The sequence below is a fragment of the Pongo pygmaeus genome, chromosome 13 (genome assembly GCF_028885625.2).
Source record: "Pongo pygmaeus isolate AG05252 chromosome 13, NHGRI_mPonPyg2-v2.0_pri, whole genome shotgun sequence".
In the NCBI taxonomy this organism is placed as follows: Eukaryota; Metazoa; Chordata; class Mammalia; order Primates; family Hominidae; genus Pongo; species Pongo pygmaeus.
Window position 1 is genome coordinate 40,063,460 of NC_072386.2, and position 19,777 is coordinate 40,083,236.

Sequence of the window (19,777 nt, forward strand, 5' to 3'; positions counted from 1 at the left end):
TGCTTACATCAAAAAAGAAGAAAAATTTCAGATAAACAACCTAATGATGCATCTTGAAGAACTAGAAAAACTAGAGCAAACTAAACTCAAAATTAGTAGAAGAAAAGAAAGAATAAAGATCAGAGCAGAAATAAATGAAATTAAAATGAATAAAACAATATAAAAAAATCAATACAACAAAAAGTTGGTTTCTCAAAAAGTAAAACAAAACATACAAACCTTTAACCAGACCAAGAAAAAGAGAAGACAAATAATATCAGAGGTGAAAAAGCAGATATTACAACAGATACTGCATAAATTTAAAGCATTGTTAGTGGCTACTATCACCAACTATATGTCAGTAATCTGGAAAATCTAGAACAAATAGACAAATTCCTAGACATATGCAATCTACCAAGATTGAACCATGAAGAAATCCAAAACCTGAACAGACCAATAGCAAGTAACAAAAACAAAGCCCTAATAAAAAGTCTCCCAGCAAAGAAAAGCCCAGGACCCAATGGCTACACTTTGGGAGGCTGATGGGGGTGGATCATGTGAGGTTAGGAGTTCAAGACCACCCTAGCCAACATGGTGAAATCCCGACTCTACCGAAAATACAAAAGTTAGCCAGGCGTGGTGTTGCGTGCCTACAGTTCCAGCTACTCAGGAGGCTGAGCCAGAAGAATTGCTTGAACCTGGGAGGTGGAGGTTGCAGTGAGCCGAGATTGCGCCACTGCACTCCAGCCTGGGTGACAGAGTGAGACTCCATCTCAAAAACAAACAAACAAAAAACTATACTACAATAAAAATAATGCTGTATATTATTTATCAATGTACATACGTGTGCAACAATTTTTTAAATTATTGGAAAATTAGTATGAACACCTGAAAGTGTCTCCAGAGACAGGTAGAAGAGGATGGGGCTGTAGATAATGATTAAATAAAAATTTAGCTTTATCACATATTCTATCTTTAAAATATACAGCGGAAGAATATACGTTAATTTCTGAAGGGTATAAGGGTATTTCTTATATATGCTTTCTATTTCTCTGTATCTCCTAACTTTCCAAAAATCTTTTATAGAAAACAAAGTTAATTTCTCATGTTTGAATGCCTAGTGTGAGAAAATATCATTATTTTCCTACTTTTTGTCTAAATTAAATAGTGTATGACCTGGGAAGCATAAATAAATCTATAAAATTAAACATTGCATGTGTATAACATTTTCCTCATATTAAAAGGGAGCTCTGAAGAATGGGGCTAGCATATTTTTTACTCATATCTTTACACCTGTGGCAACGGATACATACTTTGAACAAATGCAAAAGATTTATACTTAATTTCTCTTGAAAATAGTTGATGGCTATTTATATATTCCATCTATAGAATAATGCTTAGTATAGGGCTATAGTGCATTTCAAAATAGGTTTAGAATATTTTACAATGATATTTACAGTACCTGCTTTTGGGAATCACAAATCTTTGCCATTTACCTAGTATACTATTTAGCTCATAGTTGTAAAATACTATCTATATGTAACACATATCTTTAGAGTAGGCAAAATGTAAAAAAAAAAACAAAAAAATACAGTTAAAGTGATGACAGCTCAGTCTAAACATGTAAAAAATCTATTATCTTGGTTAAAATTTTCTTCCAAAACTTTAGTGGTTTGGCCTATACAGTTCAAATTTCTTCTTCTAAGCTTTTTTGAGGAAATTCTATAATGGTTTAAAACACATTGCAATGAAACTGACAGGGAAAAAAACACCAAAGAATACTTTGTGTTCCTCTTATCAACCTCCTAATGAACAATGGTACTTTTAATTACATATGAAAAAGTTGAAAGTCTTTGAAAAGTTTTCCTGAATATAAAGTAATATCTTTAGTACGGAGGCTGCCCAAATATTGAAATCTGTCTTAAATGTTAATTATTAATGCACAATAAATTCAAGACCTATAAGTTCAAAACCTATTGATGCCTGATTCAATACTTTAGAATAAAAAAAAAAACAGTGTTGAGGGTTTTAAAATCACAAGATACAGATATAAAATAATTAAATTAGAATATTTACCGAGCATATAGGAATTCTACCATAAATAGGCAGGAAAAAAAAGACTGAACTTAATCCGTTTTCCTAAGTTCCATTATTAAAAATATCACAGAAATCAACAGATACTACCCAAATCCTCAAGTTGGTAACCTGAAAAATTTCTCAGTAGATGAGAATCTGGGATCTTGACATCTTCCATCCCAAACTTTAGTTATTATGTTAGAGCCCACAATGACTATACCAATGCATTAACTAAAGAGAATTTGCCTGTATCTATGTAATATTTGGGGAGTTACTTTATCAGTAAAGAATTCTAAGTTTAGTTACCACATCAGTTATTTCTCCATATGTACAGAATATTCAAATTAAATCTAATTCTAGTTAATCACTAGTTACATTTATTTGAGTTCATAGCGATTTTTGAGATGGAAAATTTCTAAATTCTGATTCTTATTCTTTCCTGAAGTACTTTTTTGAATATTAGATGTTCTTGGACCTTTCTATCATCTAAAGAAAATCTGTATTAAAAAATAAAATTACATATAACAATGAAATATAAGTTATACCTATAACATAGTAGCAAAAGTAAGACATTTACCTTGGAATAGATGAGATTTGAAACAGCTAGAATTGAGGGCAACTTCAGGGAGAAATTCATATTAAAGTAACTCATTTGATCATCTATACCATACTCTCTCTAAAATGCACATGAACCATGCAGTAACTGAGGTGCTTTTTATACCTCCTAATTTTCTCTTTACAAGTAGTTGAAATCTGTGCTAAAATGTGGATTTCTTACTTGATACTACCAAGTATGGCACCTCAAAAACTATAAGAAAGGACATTAAAATTGATTGCAAAAAAGGAAAAAAAAAGTATGTCTAACACAGATTTTTAGTTGAATCCCTAGTATACTATTTTTATTTTTCTCATAGTGTATGCAATTTAAGGAACTCCCAAGAAGTAACTATACCACTACTTTTCAAACTCTCAATGAAGAAAATCCTTTTCCAAGGAGAATGAAGAAAATAGTTTTTGTAACAACTCTAATCTTTTATAATTTTCCTCTGACAATATCAGAATTTACTCTTATGAAAAGCCAGTGGTCTAGTATATTATTCAAGAGAACACCAAAAAGTTCAAATTTTTTTTGTATAAGATTGAACAATTAAAGTTGAGAATTTTTTCTTTCTTTTAAAAAATGTTCTTTCATGTCACTTTGCTATTTGCACAAAAAAGACTTAGGAATACAGATAGTTTATAATATCACGGTGAGATATAAAACAATGTCATTTAACTAGAGAAGAAAGAAAGGAAGCATAGGAGAAAGGAAAAGGAAAGGGAAGAAAGAGAGGATATTAAAGAGAAGAAAAGAAAATTCTAGCCAGTAAAATGTATATGGGATGAAATCATTTTGGGAAATGTGGTTCCTATACAGTGGTTGTGGTATCAGTGGCTGTGTCTAAATTCTAACATAGAGCTCAGTCTTATCTGGTATCCCACTGCCACATTTCCAATAGCCAAGCCTGTAAAATCCAGAAACTTCTGGTGTAAGTTGGAATGCAGTTAAGGTTTGGGTATAAGGCTACTCTGGGAATAAAGTCAGAACACAATTCTTAACTGGCATAACACTAATCCTTCACCATTAAAATGTTTATATGTGTTGTTTGAATCAAAGCACTAGATACTAGAATTAGAGAATTTAAGTGTAACTTAAAATTATGTGTGACAGTGATTTAAAGATTGTTTTCTAATGAAATAAATTTTTCTGTGCAAAATAATTTTCTAACAAATCATTCATTACACAAGCAAATAGGGTAAAGAATGGAGACCTAAAGAATAAAAAATCTTTTCTTTTCCATTTGCTTTAAGTTCATCTCAAAGTGTAAGTTAAACTTGTGCTTTAAGATTACCTTACCAGGAGTAAGGTATAATGTTGACTATTTGCCTGAGTAAAAAGAACCACAGATAGATTACTGGAATACATTAAAATAGATACTTATATTAAAATCTTCACATTTTATACTAGCATTTGCAAAGAGTAACTGATGAATATATTAGTTTAATAATGTAACTTATCATAAACACAAAGTTTCAAACATAGGCAAACGGGTAAGCTATGTGTATGTATGAAGACTGCTTTTAAAAACTAAGATGTAACACAATACAGAATATGTAAAAATATTTCAAAGATGAGAAAAAGTAAGTGGAACAGGAACGCTAGTAAAGTGTCTTTTTGATTCAGAGTTCCTTCCCTCATGTATGTTATCCTTTAATATGGGCCTTATTAAAGAAGTCCAGTAATTAAACTAATTACACTAGTAAAGAGTGCCTGGGATTTTTTAAAACTCATAGGCCTGCCTAACACAAATATAAACTAAACAATACATGTAAAACAAAATATCCACTTTTACAATATAGTATACTACTGTTCAATCTTAAAGTTCTCTTTACCTTTATTGTCTGCCTGCTTGTCTGAAATCGTTGATCGGATACTTGCTGTTGATGGAGGAGCTTTTCATTAACTTCTTTATATTCTTTAACAGACAATTCTGCTGTTTTCTTGGCATTCTGAAGTACACTGTTTTGTTGTTGCAAGGATATAATCCGTTCTCGTAATAAAATAATATTGCTACTTGATTTCTGGGCAGTTATATTTTTGTACTTTTCTCTGTTGACTACATAAAAATAATATTGTTCATAATATTTTAAAAATTAGATTTAAATTGTAAAAGACATATTGTTAATTGCATATACATTCTTACCTCTAGTAGGAACTGCTGTATGTGAACTCTTTTGCATCTTACAATTCTTCTTCTGAAAAGTTGGTTTTTTGGCATTCTTACCATGAAAATAGTCCTAAATTTGAAGGTTTCATAAAAATTATATTATTCTTCAATAACAACATCAAGTGAACCAATATAAGTAACATCTCTTTACTTAAAAATACAATTGTTTATGCAGAATTTTTTTTTAAGTCTATGGGAGATCAAGGCAGTAGGACTGCTTGAGGCCAGGAGTTTGAGACCAGCCTGGGCAACACAGCAAGACTGTCTCTTACAAAAAAAATTGAAAAAAATATTTTTTTAACTCTAGATGATAAAATTCTATAACTGATACCAACAACTTACAAATGAACTTATTGTATACACTGAATTTAAACCGGCAGGCAGAAGATACAGATACAAAATCAACTCCAAAGAAGTAGAAATTTAATCTAGGGATAGCTTAAAAACTTAGGAGTAAATATGGTAACCGTAACAAAAGTAAAATGTGAATAATTAATAATTTATTCTCTGAAAATATAGGCCCTTTTCTCAAATACTCTATTATATGCTGACAAATGAAGCTAATAGCCTTCTGACAAATAAAGCTAAAAATAATGCTGACAATAATAAAATAACTTCCTGAAGCTGTATGTTTTCCTCATGGCATTCTAATACACTGAGGCTGAATAAAATGAAGCCTTGTTGACTTTTGGTTTCAAAATGTTTCACCAATTTAAAAATGTATATATTAGTAGTAAAACATGTGGTCTTAAAATTTTTTTTTTCTTTTGAGACAGAGTCTGGCTTTGTCACTCAGGCTGGAGTGCAGTGGCACAATCTCAGTTCACCGCAACCTCCGCCTCCCGGGTTCAAGCAATTCTCATGCCTCAGCCTCCCAAGTACCTGGGACTACAGGGACCACCATCCCCAGCTAATTTTTGAATTTTTGGTAGAGATGGGGTTTCACCATGCTGTCCGGGCTGGTTTCAAACTCCTGGTATCCAGTGAGCCACTCGCCTCGGCCTCCCAAAGTGTTGGGATTATGGGTGTGAGCCACAGTGCCTAGCCTTGTGTAAGAATTTATTGGCTGGGAAACACAGATATATTCAATCTAGAAAATTATTTCTTATTTTAAAAAGAACTTTTTAAAAGATCCCAATCCAGCAACAAATTGCCTGAAAGTCATGAAACTGATTAACAAATGTAACAGAAGCCTATATCTAAAATAAGGTTTTCCTTTGAAATGATTAGTTTCAGAAATTATAAAACCGTAACAATGTTTCATTTCTCAAAATATTTTTGAAATGCTTCATTTAAACTTATCTTCAGAGCTGGCATATAAATTTTTAATTGCTTTATTAAGATTTAATTAGTATTTAAGTATCAGCCACACACTGAGCACTGTTAAAAAAAAAAATCCAAACTACAACTACCAATTGAAGTACTAATATCAGTCACCAGATTTGGTATCAAATTAACAGTAGCTAAAATTAAATTACAAAGAAGTGGGCTTCTGTTTCCAGTACTATTACTGAATACAAACTCAAGAAAACTCTCATACTATGAAACAAACTCCCTTAAAGTATTTCCAACATGGCAAAAAATACAACGGAAATGTCAGAGGTCAAAAATGAAGTGAAAGCAGAAATTCAGAGACCATACAAAAGTGACCAACAAAGTGGCCAGCAAAATGTAGAACAACTGACAATCCCTTGTGACCTTGAATTTCCACTTAAATAGCAACACGGAATGCAGAAAGCAAGAAAGAAAGCCTAGTTCTCAATCCAAGATGAGAAATTTCAGGTCAGAAAGCTACGCCATTGTATATATGTCAATAGTTAGCTCCTTTTTATTGCTGAGAAGTTTCCTGTGTTACAGATGTACCACAGTTTGTTTAGCTGTTCAGCTGTTGAAGAGAATTTTGGTTGTTCCCAGTTTTCAGCTATTACAAACAAAGGTTCTATGATCATTCATGTACAAGTTTTTTTGGTAAACATATATTTTCATGTCTGTGGGATGTGTCTAAGGGTGTGATAGCTAGGTTGTATGGAGTTTAGTTTTTAAGAAACTGACAAACTTTTTCAGAGTGCTGTAATATAGAATTTTATATTCACATGGACAATATATGAGAGATCCAGTTTCCCTGTCCCCTTGGTCAGCACTTGGTATTTTTACTAATTTTTACTTTAGCTGTTCCCTAATAGTGATGTTGAAAATCTTTATATGTGCTTATTTGCCATCCGTATATCCTTTTTTGGTAAAATGTTTGCTCATATCTTTTGCCTATTTTGTAACTGGATTGTTTAATTTCTTCCTGTCGAGTTTTGAGTGTTCTTTGCATATTCAAGCTATGAGACTTTTGTCAGACACATGATTTTTAAATATTCCTCTCACTCTGTGGCTTGTCTTTTCATCTTCTATATAGTGTCTTCTGAGGAGCAAAAGTTCTTAATTTTAATGAAGTCTAATTTACTGATGTTTTCTTTTATGGATCATACTTTTGGTATCATGTCTAAAAACTCTTCACTCAGCTCTAAGACTTGTAGATTTTCTCTTATATTTCTTTCTGAAAGTTTTATGATTTAATATTCTACATTTATATGTGAGCCACCTCAAATTAATTTTTGCATAAAGTGTAAAGTGTAGGTATAGGTTCCTTTATTTTTTGCGTAGAAATATCCAATTGCTCCAGCACCATTTTTTGAAAGGATTATCCATCCTTTGCACCTTGGTCAAAAATCAGTTGTTCATACTTGTGTGGATCCATTTCTAGATTCTCTATTCCATTATGTGAATAATAATGGTGGGTGGATGGTGCCATCAGTCTTGACATCTGAATCAATTTTGGGTGATAAGGATTAATGCCACCATCTGTGGGACAAACATAGTTATTTAATTTTTCAGTTCTAAAATTTAGATTTGGGTATTTTTACATCTTCTACTTATTTGCTGAGACTTTCTAATTCTTTATTGAGATAGTCTATTGCTTTCGTTTTAGGCCTATTTTGTTTTGTTTTAGGCCTGTCCATAATTGCTTGTTGAAGCATTTTGATGGCAGCAACTTTAATATACTTGTCATATACAGATGCCTCCTGACACACAATGGGTATCCATTACGTCCTGATAAACTCATTAAGTTGAAAACATCATAAATCAAAAATGCATTTAATACATCTGACCTACCAAACATCATAGCTTAACCTCCTACTCAGAGCACTTACATTAGCCTACAACTGGGCAAAATCATCTAACACAAAGCTTATTTTATAATAAAGTATTGAATATGTCATGTAATTTATTTATTGAATACTGCCCTGAAAGTGATAAAAAGAACCATTGTATGGGTACTCAAAGTACGGTTTCTACTAAACATGTATCAATTTCACACCAACATAAAGTAGAAAAATTTTAACTCAAACCATTGTAGTGAGTTGGGGACTGTCTGTAACTCCAACATCTGTCATCTTGCTGTTGGCTTCTGTTGATATAGTTGAGGTTTTCCTGGATCTTGGTATGAGGTGTGATTTTCAATTGTATCCTGGACATTTTGGCTATTATATTTCAAGTATTAGAACTTCAAGGTTCTGTATCTTACTTGAATCTTATTTGAACAGGCCTCATCTGACACCACACTGATGGGGCAAGGAGCACACCATCTAATTACTGCCAGTTGGAAGTGGAAATCCAGTCAGTTGACAACCTAGTTGGAGAGGGCCACCTTATTACTGCTTGGGGAGGGCAGAACTTCAGGCTACCCAATAGGCATCTGCTGATACCATCATGGCTGGATAATGGAGGGGGACCTCGTTAATGTTCCCCACTGGGCTTCCATTGACATCATGGGGAGGGGGTGGGGGCTTGTTAGGTATAAGTAGTAATTAAATTCCCCATCTCTGCACTTGGCCTCTGAAATTATCTTGCTCAGAAGGGAAAGGCATTTCAATGCGGAATGGAGATGGATATCCAGGTTCCCTATATGATGATCTCCAATGACATGGAAAGGAGGGAGTCAGCGGTTCTTAACCTTCTTGGCACCAAAACCAGTTTTGTGGAAGAAAATTTTTGCATGGATAGGGGGTGGAGTGGTTCGGGGAGGTGGAGATGGTTTCGGGATGAAACTGTTCTACCTCAGATCATCAGGCATTAGATTCTCATAAGGAGCAGCAACCTAGATCCCTTGCATGCGCAGTTCGCAGCAGGGTTCATGCTCATGTGAGAGTCTAATGCCTCCGCTGGTCTAACGGGAGGCAGAGCTCAGGTCATAACAATGGCTCACCCACCTCTCACCTTCTGCTGTGTAAGCCAGTTCCTAGCAGGCCACAACAGGTACCGGTCTGCAGCCCAGGGGTTGGGGATCCCAGGAGGAGGTCATTATCACTAGCTCCACACTTGGTCTTCTCTGGCATCACCCTGATAGGAGGAGCAGAGGTGAAGAGTGCCTACTTATTGCCAGGTAAGAGTGAAAGTCTAGGTTCCCATTAGGCCTTTACAGATGGGGCTGGAAACAGGGTTGCATTTTTTTCTCTGGTGTTTGCCTGGAGTAGGACACTTACTGTGTAAGCTTTTCTGTCTTGCTAGGCTGGCGTTTTCCAGGTCCTTTGGCTAAAAGAAGGGTTTTATCCGGGGCATGTATTGTCTGACCTACTGAGGTTTCTAGGTTGGGGATTTCAGGTATCCAGGCCAGGATACATGAAGCAAAATGAAAACCCAGAGAACTCACCACCATGTTGTTCCTTGAGTGCTGAGGTACCTAGCTGGTCTGCTGCCTTCTCTCTACCTTTCAGCGTCTTCTTCTTGTTTTATATAAATTTAGGTTAATAGAATCACTATCAAAATCCCAAAAAAAGTTTTTGTAGAACTTAAGCTGATTTTATATTCATTTTGAAGACTAAAGGACCAAGAAGAGACTCTTGATGAACAAGAAGGTGGGAAACTTGTTCAACAAGCAATCAAGACTACTAAAATGTAACTAAGACAGCATGATACTGATACATTTACTGAAGGAATAGAAGAAAAAGCCTAGAGAAGTATCCCTATGTTTATGTACATTGGATTTACAATAAAGGTGGCACCTTTGAATAAAGTAAGGAAAAAGTTCATGACAAATATTGGGGAAAAATTGGTAAACTTAATCCCTATCTCACATCACATGAAAAAATCAATGCTAGACATTGATGTGAAAATCAAAACAGAAAAATATAGGAAATCAGAAAAATATAGGAAAAGACAACATGGAAGGTAGTATATATAGGATATATCTACACTGCAGTAAGCAATGCATTATACAGGACACAAAATGTGCTATTCATAAACAAAAAATTGGTAAGTTTGGCCACATTAGAACTGAGATGTTATATTCTTCAGAAGACTCCAGTAAGAAGAGTAAAAAGGCACACCATGGAGTAGGAAAAGATATCTACAATACATAACCCACAAAAGGCTCACATATAGCATATATAAAAATTTCTAAGCCAGTAAGAAAAACACAGACAACTCATTTGGAAAATGGGCAGAGACTTGAAGAGGCAATTTACTAAAAAATTCCAAATGGCCAATAACCATGAGAAAGTACTCAACATTGTATTAGTAATCACAGAAACTTAAACTCACAATGATATACCTCAACATACATAAAAAAGTAGCTGAAATGAGAAAGATTAACCTATCAAGTATCAGTGAAGAGAAGCAAAAATTTCTATAAAATCTATTTATCAATCAATCAGCAGGCATTTAGCATATATTCTTGGTCTGAACTTTATTCTGGTAGTAACTAAAGAAGACCTTTCCTCCAAAGTGCTGGCAAGAGCTCAAAAAATAAATGTTTTTGAATTATGTTTTAAAAGAATCTTATAGGTTAATTCAAAGACAACCTAATTTTTACAACAAAATAGAAATGAACTTTCCTTAATTTTTCACTGATTTATGTTAAATAGGTAAACATTTGGTGCCATGATGTATCAGCAGTAGGAATTACTGAATAAGTTGTATTAGAACTTCAATTTTTCAAAATGTAAAATACATTGAGAGGTTAGTTAGAAATAAGTAATTTAAAGATTTAGTCAGACTAAATGACTTTATCATTGCAAAGACTAATATACAAAAAGAAGTTTTGTCACTTGGAATATTTCATATACCTGAAAACAATAATGAGCTTATTAACCACTTTTTTGCTAAGATGTAAATACCTTAAGATTTATAATAGTATTTATTTTCGTCTATGAAAAAGACTGTAACAAACAAGTACCTGAAAATTATTTAAAAGTGAATATTTTCACTGTATATTTCAAAAAAGACTTAACTTTTAAGAATTCAAATTAAATTAATAGTAACATTTATTTAAGTTATAAAGCATAAGATAAAATTTAAAACATAGCATACAATCAAGCAAAATTGTGTCATTTACCTTTGGGGTCTTGCCATCTATATTTAAATATGTCTGTACTATTTCTTTTCCTTGTGTTTGGCTGTCTTCTGTTGGATCACTTTCTTTCTGGTCTTTTCCATCTTCTGTAGGACTTATTTTCTGGGATGTTTCTACAATAATTGTTCCCAAAGTTTGGGAGGTCTGTGCTTCAGAATCACTGCTTTTTAGAAAAAAGTAGGGACATAAAACCCAAGAATAAAAGTTGTTACATGTACTTGTCTTAAGTTCAAGACCAAATAATATTTTAGCATAGATTGTATATAAAGCTGCAAGTTTAACGTGGGCATTTACTGGTTCTCAATGTGAAAGGGAAAATGAGTCTAAATACATTGTACAAAATTATAGAATCCCATCAAGAAAACAGATTATCTAATTTCAAATCCCTACTAACATCATTTCTATAGTACTTCTACCAAGTGTTAACTCAGGAAGCAATTGCTGTAACACTTCCAGGGTTGGAGCATGCACTACTTTCCCAATAAGGCCAGAAAAGTTTAATATTTCTAACAAAGTTTTTCCTTCACCTGAAACAAAATTTGAATCTCTGAAGCTTTCACCCACTGATTCTAGTTCCATCTCTTATGGCTATTTATCACTGAATAAAATACTTCTTAAGCACCAGCTATGGGCCCAGGCACCTTTTTTTTTTTTTTTTTTAAGCCAGAGTCTCGCTCTGTTGCCCAGGCTGGAGTGCAGTGGCGCGATCTTGGCTCACGGCAACCTCCGCCTCCCAAGTTCATGCCATTCTCCTGCCTCAGCCTCCCAAGTAGCTGGGACTACAGGTGCCCATCACCACGCCTGGCTAATTTTTTGTATTTTTAGTAGAGACAGGGTTTCACTGTGTTAGCCAGGATGGTCTCAATCTCCTGACCTCGTGATCTGCCTGTCTCAGCCTCCCAAAGTGCTGGGATTACAGGCATGAGCCACTGCACCCAGCCGGGCCCAGGCAATTTTGTGGGCATGAAGGCTAAGGTAGTAGTGAACAAAGTAGAAGAAAAATTCCTTCCCTCATGTAACCTTTATCCTGGTCAGGGTAGAGGGACAGGAAACAAGAATAAGTAGTAAAATACATAGTATGTTAATAGTGATGTGTCAAAGAGAAAAAAAATAAAAATAAACAAGGGTAGGAGATAGGAAGTGTTGAAGTTGTGTGGAACATTTAAGTAAGTCCCTTTCCCACATGGATGAGCTTTTAACTATTTAGACATCATTATATGCTGCTTGAGACACCATGAAGAATAACATCCCTAGCTTGTTCAAATGTTCCTAACATATATACTTTTGAGATGCCTTATCTCCTTGGTCAGTCTTTTTTTTTTTTTTTTTTTTTTGAGACAGAGTCTCACTCTGCTGTACCCAGGCTGGAGTGTAGTGGCGCGATCTTGGCTCACTGCAACCTCCACCTCCAGGGTTCAAGCGATTCTCCTGCCTCAGCCTCCCAAGTAGCTGGGATTACAGGTGCCCACCATGATGCCTGGCTAATTTTTTGTATTTTTAGGAGAGATGGGGTTTCATCATGTTGGTCAGGCTGGTCTCGAACTCCTGACCTCAGGTAATCCACCTGCCTCAGCCTCCCAAAGTGCTGGGATTACAGGCGTGAGCCACCACGCCCAGCCTCCCTGGTCAGTCTTGAATGTGTTTCAGCTTATCATGATGGAGCATCATGTCCAGAATTCAGTTTCATCTTCCTGGGACACTATGAGAGGTACTGAGTAAAACTCTTGGTAGATGCAGACTAAAAGTGTGTAAGCTTCTCTGGCGTATACATCATACTACAGACTCAAGTAAGATTTAACAAAACCACCTAAAGTATTTCAAATAAGATTTAACAAAACCACCCAGACAACTATTAAAGCCACATATTTCTCCCATTGTACAGTGCAACCGGTATTTTATAGCCAAATAAACTACCCTGTAGGCATTTGTGTAACTATATTCCCAGTCTATTGAGATCTTTGGGGATCTTGATTCTATTGTGTGACGTATTTTACATCCCTTTCAATGTCATGTTAATCACAATTTGATAAACATGCTTTGATGGAATTCAGCTGTTCTGTATTTAGTGTAATTCTATTTTAAAAGGTTACTGGTTAGTCTGATAAGAATTTCCCTTGAAGAACCCAAACTGGCTTTGAGAAATCACTACTTCTTTTAAGAAACATTCACAAAGTACTCTTTTGTAATGTCCTAGAACCTTATTTAGGATTTATTTCAAAAACACCAACTATAGAATGACCGTTCTTTGTGTTTTTAATATCACAACTACACTTTTCTGTTTCCCATATTCCCATACCATTTGGGTTCTCCTTCAAAATACCAACAGCAACTGATCAAATCTACAAGTTATTTCAGTATCCCAGAATTCATTATTTCTGAATCAGAATACTATAATCTATTTGCTTACATGTTCTACTATAATTGTTTACCTCTTTTTATGTTCTATTCCTCTTTTTTGTTTGGCCAAAACTTAGCAGAAATTCAATATGTAATGGCCAAAATGGTATGAAAAGTGTCATAAAAAGCAGCATATTTCATAATAAGACACTCTCAAAACAAACTGTTTAGATTTTATTGGAGAGCCCTTGGTGGGGGGTGGGCAGGGGCAGAAGGAGGGGGACGTGTCTTAGTGATGGGGCAGAGTGCTTCCTTCTCTTTATAATTCTTTATTCATTCGTTATTCAAAAAACATTTATTGAATGGCTACTATGCCCTATGCATGTGAAAGAACTGATGAACAAGTTCTTTACAGTCTATCCATGAATAAATTTACAGTCTATCCACAAAGAAAACAATAAGCACAATAAATTTGAAATATGATATAGTATGTTATAAATTATTAAGGGCCACTGGGGAAAAAATTAGCAAGATAAGAGGAAGGAATCCAAATCATGGGAGGTAAAATGGTGGCAGGCTGAAATCTGAAATAGATTGATCATTAGTAATACTGAAGCAAAACTTAGAGGAGAGGGAGTTGGTTATTTTAGATATCTGGCTAAATACATTCCAGGCAGAAGACATCATCAAACTAAAATCCCTAAGTTAGAAGTTCCTGCTTTCAGGGAGCAACAATCAGTCCAGTGTGGGTAGAACACAGTAAATATGGACTAAAGACAAGGTTGAAAGCAGGGAGGGTGGTTAGGAAAGTTATTTTCGTATTCCAGGCAACTGATGATAGATATAAGAGTGATGACAAACAAAAGTGATAAGAAATGGTCAACTTCTGGATATTTTTCTAAAGAAATCCACCAAGATTTCCTGACAGAGTAGATGTAATGACTGACAGAAAGACTGGAATCAAAGATGGTATCAAGCTTTTGTTCAGTGCAAATGTAAAGAGAGAATTATCATTAGTGAGAAAGAGGAAGACAGCAGCTGAAATAGGCTTGGTGGGGTAAAGCCCAGGAATTTGTATTAGGCTATTTGATATCCAAGTATGATGGTAAGTTGACAGTTAACTTTACATGTCTAAAATTCAGAGCCTGACCAACAGGGAGAAACCCCATCTCTACTAAAAATACAAAATTAGCCGGATGTGGTGCATGCCTGTAATCCCAGCTACTCTGGAGAATTGCTTGAACCCAGGGGACAGAGGTTGCAGTGAGCTGAGATCGCGCCATTGCACTCTAGCCAGGGCAACAAGAGCAAAACTCCATCTAAAAAAATAAAAATAATAATAATAAAATTCAGAAGTGAGGTATAGAATGGATATATACATTTTGGGGTGGCTGGAATATAGGTAGTAACAATGATGTTAATAAATACTATGAGATCACAAAACAATGAGTATAGTTTTTAATGTGTCCTCCAAAGTTCACAACTTGGAAACATAATCCTCAATGCAACAGTGTTGGGAGGTGGAATCTAATAAGAGGTGATTAGATCATGAGTCCTCATGAATGATTTAATGTTATCATGGGATTGAGTTTGTTATAAGAACAGGCTTGTTATAAAAGCAAATTTGACCCCCTCTTGCTCTATCAGGCTCCTTGCCCTTCCACCATCGGCCATGATGACACAGCCAGAAGACCCTCATCAAATGTGGCGCTCTCAACCTGGGACTTCTTACCTTCCGGAACTGTAAGAAATAAATTTCCTTTCATTATAAGGTATGCAGTCTGTGGTATTTTTTGTGTGTGTTGTTATAGCAACACAAAATGTCCAATTACTGAAGACAATGTCCAATGACCGAAACTCTTAAAAAGTGAGAGACTGAGGGGGAATGTCACAAAACTAATAAACGACACTGAAGTTAAATATCAGTGAGAAGAAGAAAATAAAGAGTATGGTATGGCAAACTATAATAACAAGAGGTAGAAATCAACTGTGTCAAATGCTGCTGAGAGGTCAAGTAAGGTGAGGACTGAGAATCAACCTTTGAATTTGGCAAAGTGGCAGTGACCCTCAAAATAATTGTTTTAGGCCGGGCGCGGTGGCTCACATCTGTAATCCCAGCACTTTGGGAGGCCGAGGTGGGCAGACTGCATGACGTCAGGAGTTCGAGACCAGCCTGGCTAACATGGTGAAACCCCATTTTTACTAAAAATACAAAAATTAGCCTGGGGTGGTGGCGCACACCTGTAGTCCCAGCTACTCAGGAGGCTGAGGCAGGAGAATCGTTTGAGCCCAGGAGGCGGAGCCTGCAGTGAGCCAAGATCGCGCCACTGTACTCCAGCCTGGGAGACAAGAGCAAGACTCTGTCTCAAAAAAAAAAAAAAAAAAAAAAAAAAAAAAATTTGTTTCAGAAGGATGTTGAAGGGATGAATGGAATTTGAAACAAGGATTGTACACAACTTTTTAAAATTTCACTGCCAAGGACAGCAAATATGGAGGACTACTAGGTAAAGGAGTACTAACAGGTATATAATGAATTCTCTGGTTTCCAAACATGGTCCTCCTAATTTTACCTCAATAATTGGGATAATTGCTCTGGCTAATACCGTAGCTCCTTTTGATGCTTTTTAGTTCAGTATGGGGAATCCAAAATGGCCAGGGTACAATCTCAGTGTCTACCTCTACAGACCATAATTGTGTTCCCTCAGAGAACTTTCCTACCTTCGGCATCAGGACTCTCAAATCCCCTAGCCCAAGATCATACTAATGAGAAGCAAAAACTCCTCCAGTGGGTTACTTGGTTAAATAATTACAGCGGTCACACCAACCTGAAATATTTTATTCCTGGACCTATGCATTCTTGGAGATAAAATAATAAACTCTCAGTTTAAGGCATATACCCTAACTTCAATATTGTCTTCTAGCTGGTGCCATAATGGAGCCTATTGATCATCTACTGTCGTATACAGCCAGTTGCCTTTGAATAATGAAAAATATGGTAATACCAGTGAATCTGAGGACACAGAGCATTGTCATATATCCCTTGCCATAAACTCTGTCTTTTAGCTGGGCTTGGTGGCCCATACCTGTAATTCCAGCACTTTGGGAGGCTGAGGCAGGTGAATCACCTGAGGTCAGGAGTTTATGACCAGTCTGGCCAAAATAGTGAAACCCCATCTCTATTAAAAATACAAAAATTAGCCAGGTGTGGTGGCACACACCTCTAGTCCCAGCTACTTTGGAGGCTGAAGCACAAGAATCACTTGAACCCGGGAAGCGGAGGTTGCAGTGAGCCAGGATCACACCACTGCACTCCAGTCTGGGCAACAGAGCGAGACTCTGTCTTAAACTAAGAAGAAAATGTGTCTTTCAGTCTGTTTCTCTGGGAAAACCCTGACTAGGCCACCTCCCTACCTCCCAGTCCTACCTCCAAGGTTGAGATCAAGGTTGAGCAAGTGCATCCAAGGAGGCAGTTTTCTGCAATATCATAGGGATATATAAGTCATTTTGTAAATCTAAGAATGGTAATATTGGTAAAAATACAATAGACAAAACCATACCTAAAATACTTAAAACTATTGTAAAAAAAAAAAAAATTGATGCCTCCTCCATGATGGAAGAGGCCTACTGTAATCAACCTGACACTAAGAGACTGGTTGGTTTCCTCTGGAGAATGAAGCTTTTTTTGGGATTTGCAATTGGCCTTTTTTGTGAACAGGCTGAATATTCAACAGTGCCAGTAGCCCAGTCACCAGACAAGTTTTGGTGAAAGAAAGTCAATTTTGTTCAAAAGCTTGCAAGGAAAAATTGGAAGATTAGTGGCAGGACACCTGTGCCGTGTAGAAGCTATACCTGTTGCCATAGACACTTTGTTCATGAACCCATTAAGCAAGCCCTCAGATAGCTGTGAAATAGGCAAGATCCATACAATGGGTCATTTTCTTCACAGAGTGGGCTTTGTGTGTATGTCTTCCAAAAGGTCCATCCGCCAACCTCCCCACAGACCTTCCTGCCACCAGTCTTCCACCAACCTCCCCACAGACCTCCCTGCCACCAATCTACCACCAACCTCCCCACAGACCTCCCTGCCACCAATCTACCACCAACCTCCCCACAGACCTCCCTGCCACCAATCTACCACCAACCTCCCCACAGACCTTCCTGCCACCAATCTACCACCAACCTCCCCACAGACCTCCCTGCCACCAATCTACCACCAACCTCCCCACAGACCTTCCTGCCACCAATCTTCCACCAACCTCCCCACAGACCTCCCTGCCACCAATCTACCACCAACCTCCCCACAGACCTTCCTGCCACCAATCTTCCACCAACCTCCCCACAGACCTCCGTGCCACCAATCTTCCACCAACCTCCCCACAGACCTCCCTGCCACCAATCTACCACCAACCTCCCCACAGACCTTCCTGCCACCAATCTACCACCAACCTCCCCACAGATCTCCCTGCCACCAATCTTCCAACTTTTCCTTCCAAGTTTTTGATATACTGAAAAATGCCTCCTTTGACGCACTCCCTCAACATTGATCTCAATCTTCACTACTTTTTTTGGAGTGGAAGTGGGAAGTACAGAGGTGGATTAGTCAGGGTTTTTCTGGAGAAATGGAACCAACAGGATGTATGCATGTATGCATGTATGTATATATCCTTAGGAATTGGTTCATGTGATTATGGAGGCTAGGAAGTCCAAATTTACAGTATGGCCTAGTAGGCTAGAGACTCAGGAGAACTAATGGTGTAGCTTCAGTCCAAATGCCAGCAGATGGAAACTCAGGAAAGTCAATTTTCTAGTTCTAGTGTGAAGTCTGGCAGACTAGAGACCCAGGAGAGCTGATGGTGCAGATTAAATCTGAAGGCAATTTTCTGGAGAATTCCCTCTTACTCACAGAGGCCATTCTTTATATTCTATTCAGGCCTTCAACAGACTAAACGAGGTTTATCTCCATTCTGGAGGACAATGTGCTTTATCCAAAGCTCACTGATTTAAATGTTAATCTCATCCAAAAACACATAACAAGTTGACACATAACCAACAGAGGGGGCTACTGTCCCTATAACTCAGTTTCTTTTCACAGTGTCATCCCCTCCATGTGGGACTTAGTTCAGTGAGGAAGTTCTGGTCTTTTGGTATAGATAGCTCATAGAAGAACTATATTTTTCTTTTCTCCGGACACCAATTTTCTCTCTCTCGATACAGTGCAAGTCATACAGCTGTCGATGGCTGTCCCTACCTGTTCATATTTTGGGTTTGTCACTAATTCTATTGTAGATGCTATCCTTGAGGTTTTGGCTATGCCTTCCTATTTGTTTTGTTTATTTTGATGGGGGATTTGTGGAAATAAAATATCTGCCACTGCTGCAGCCTCTTCCCAGTAGTACTAGCTTTTTGAATAGAAAACAGTTGTCAACAGAAATCACATAGCCTTAGGTGTCTATATGCGGCTCTTGTCATGCTTGTCAGGCATTCCACATACCATCTCTGTCTGCTACAGACATATTCATAATCTTTGGTTCACTGAATCATCTCCTCAAGCCATTAATATTTCCTGTCCATAGCACTGCCCATTTTCTATTGATACGTCTTTTTATATAATTTGTAGATGATCTTTAAATCTTCTGGATATTAGTCCTTTACCTTCTTTATGTGTTGCAAATACCTTTTCCTGGTTAGTCATTTGACTTTTAACTCTTTTTATATATCTGTTATTATATAGATGTTTAAAGTTCTATTAACGCTTTTTCATATCTGGCTCTGTATTTTCATCTCTTGCTTAAGTATACTTCCTAGAGATGCTCCAAAGTTATAAACAAGTAATCTTGTAATTTCTTGTAATACTTTTAAAATTTTCATTGTTTCATTAAACCTCTAATCTAGGGCAAGCACAGTGGCTTGCACCTGTAATCCAAATACTTTCTGAGGCCAAGGCAGGAGGATCACTTGAGACCAGAAGTTCAAAACCAGCCTAGGCAATGTAGCAAGATCTCATTTCTACAAAAACTTTGAAAAATTAGCCAGGCATGGTAGCACGTGCTGTAGTCTCAGCTCCTAAGGAGACTGAGGTAGAAGGTAGCTCGAGCTCAGGAAGTTGAGGATGCAGTGAGCCATGATTGTGCCACAGCACTCCAGCCTGGGAAACAGAGCATAACTCCACGTCATTAAAAAAAAAAAACTCTATATGGATTTTGCTTTAATGTACCGT

At 36.6% G+C, this 19,777-nt stretch overlaps 1 protein-coding gene across 5 annotated transcripts in view; it reads right to left on the bottom strand.

Moving 5' to 3' along the window:
- CNTLN (centlein) overlaps positions 1-19,777 on the bottom strand; it is a 353,870-nt gene that overhangs the window by 83,421 nt on the left and 250,672 nt on the right. For 3 of the 5 annotated variants that reach the window (XM_054501408.2, XM_063650530.1, XM_063650528.1), the window contains exons 16-18: positions 11,206-11,386; positions 4,800-4,893; positions 4,489-4,712 (exon numbers count right to left, since the gene is read on the bottom strand). In XM_054501408.2, the coding sequence (XP_054357383.1) occupies positions 4,489-4,712; positions 4,800-4,893; positions 11,206-11,386 (499 nt within the window). The remainder of the gene's footprint in view (positions 1-4,488; positions 4,713-4,799; positions 4,894-11,205; positions 11,387-19,777) is intronic. The other 2 variants (XM_054501409.2, XM_063650529.1) reach the window with 1 other exon arrangement.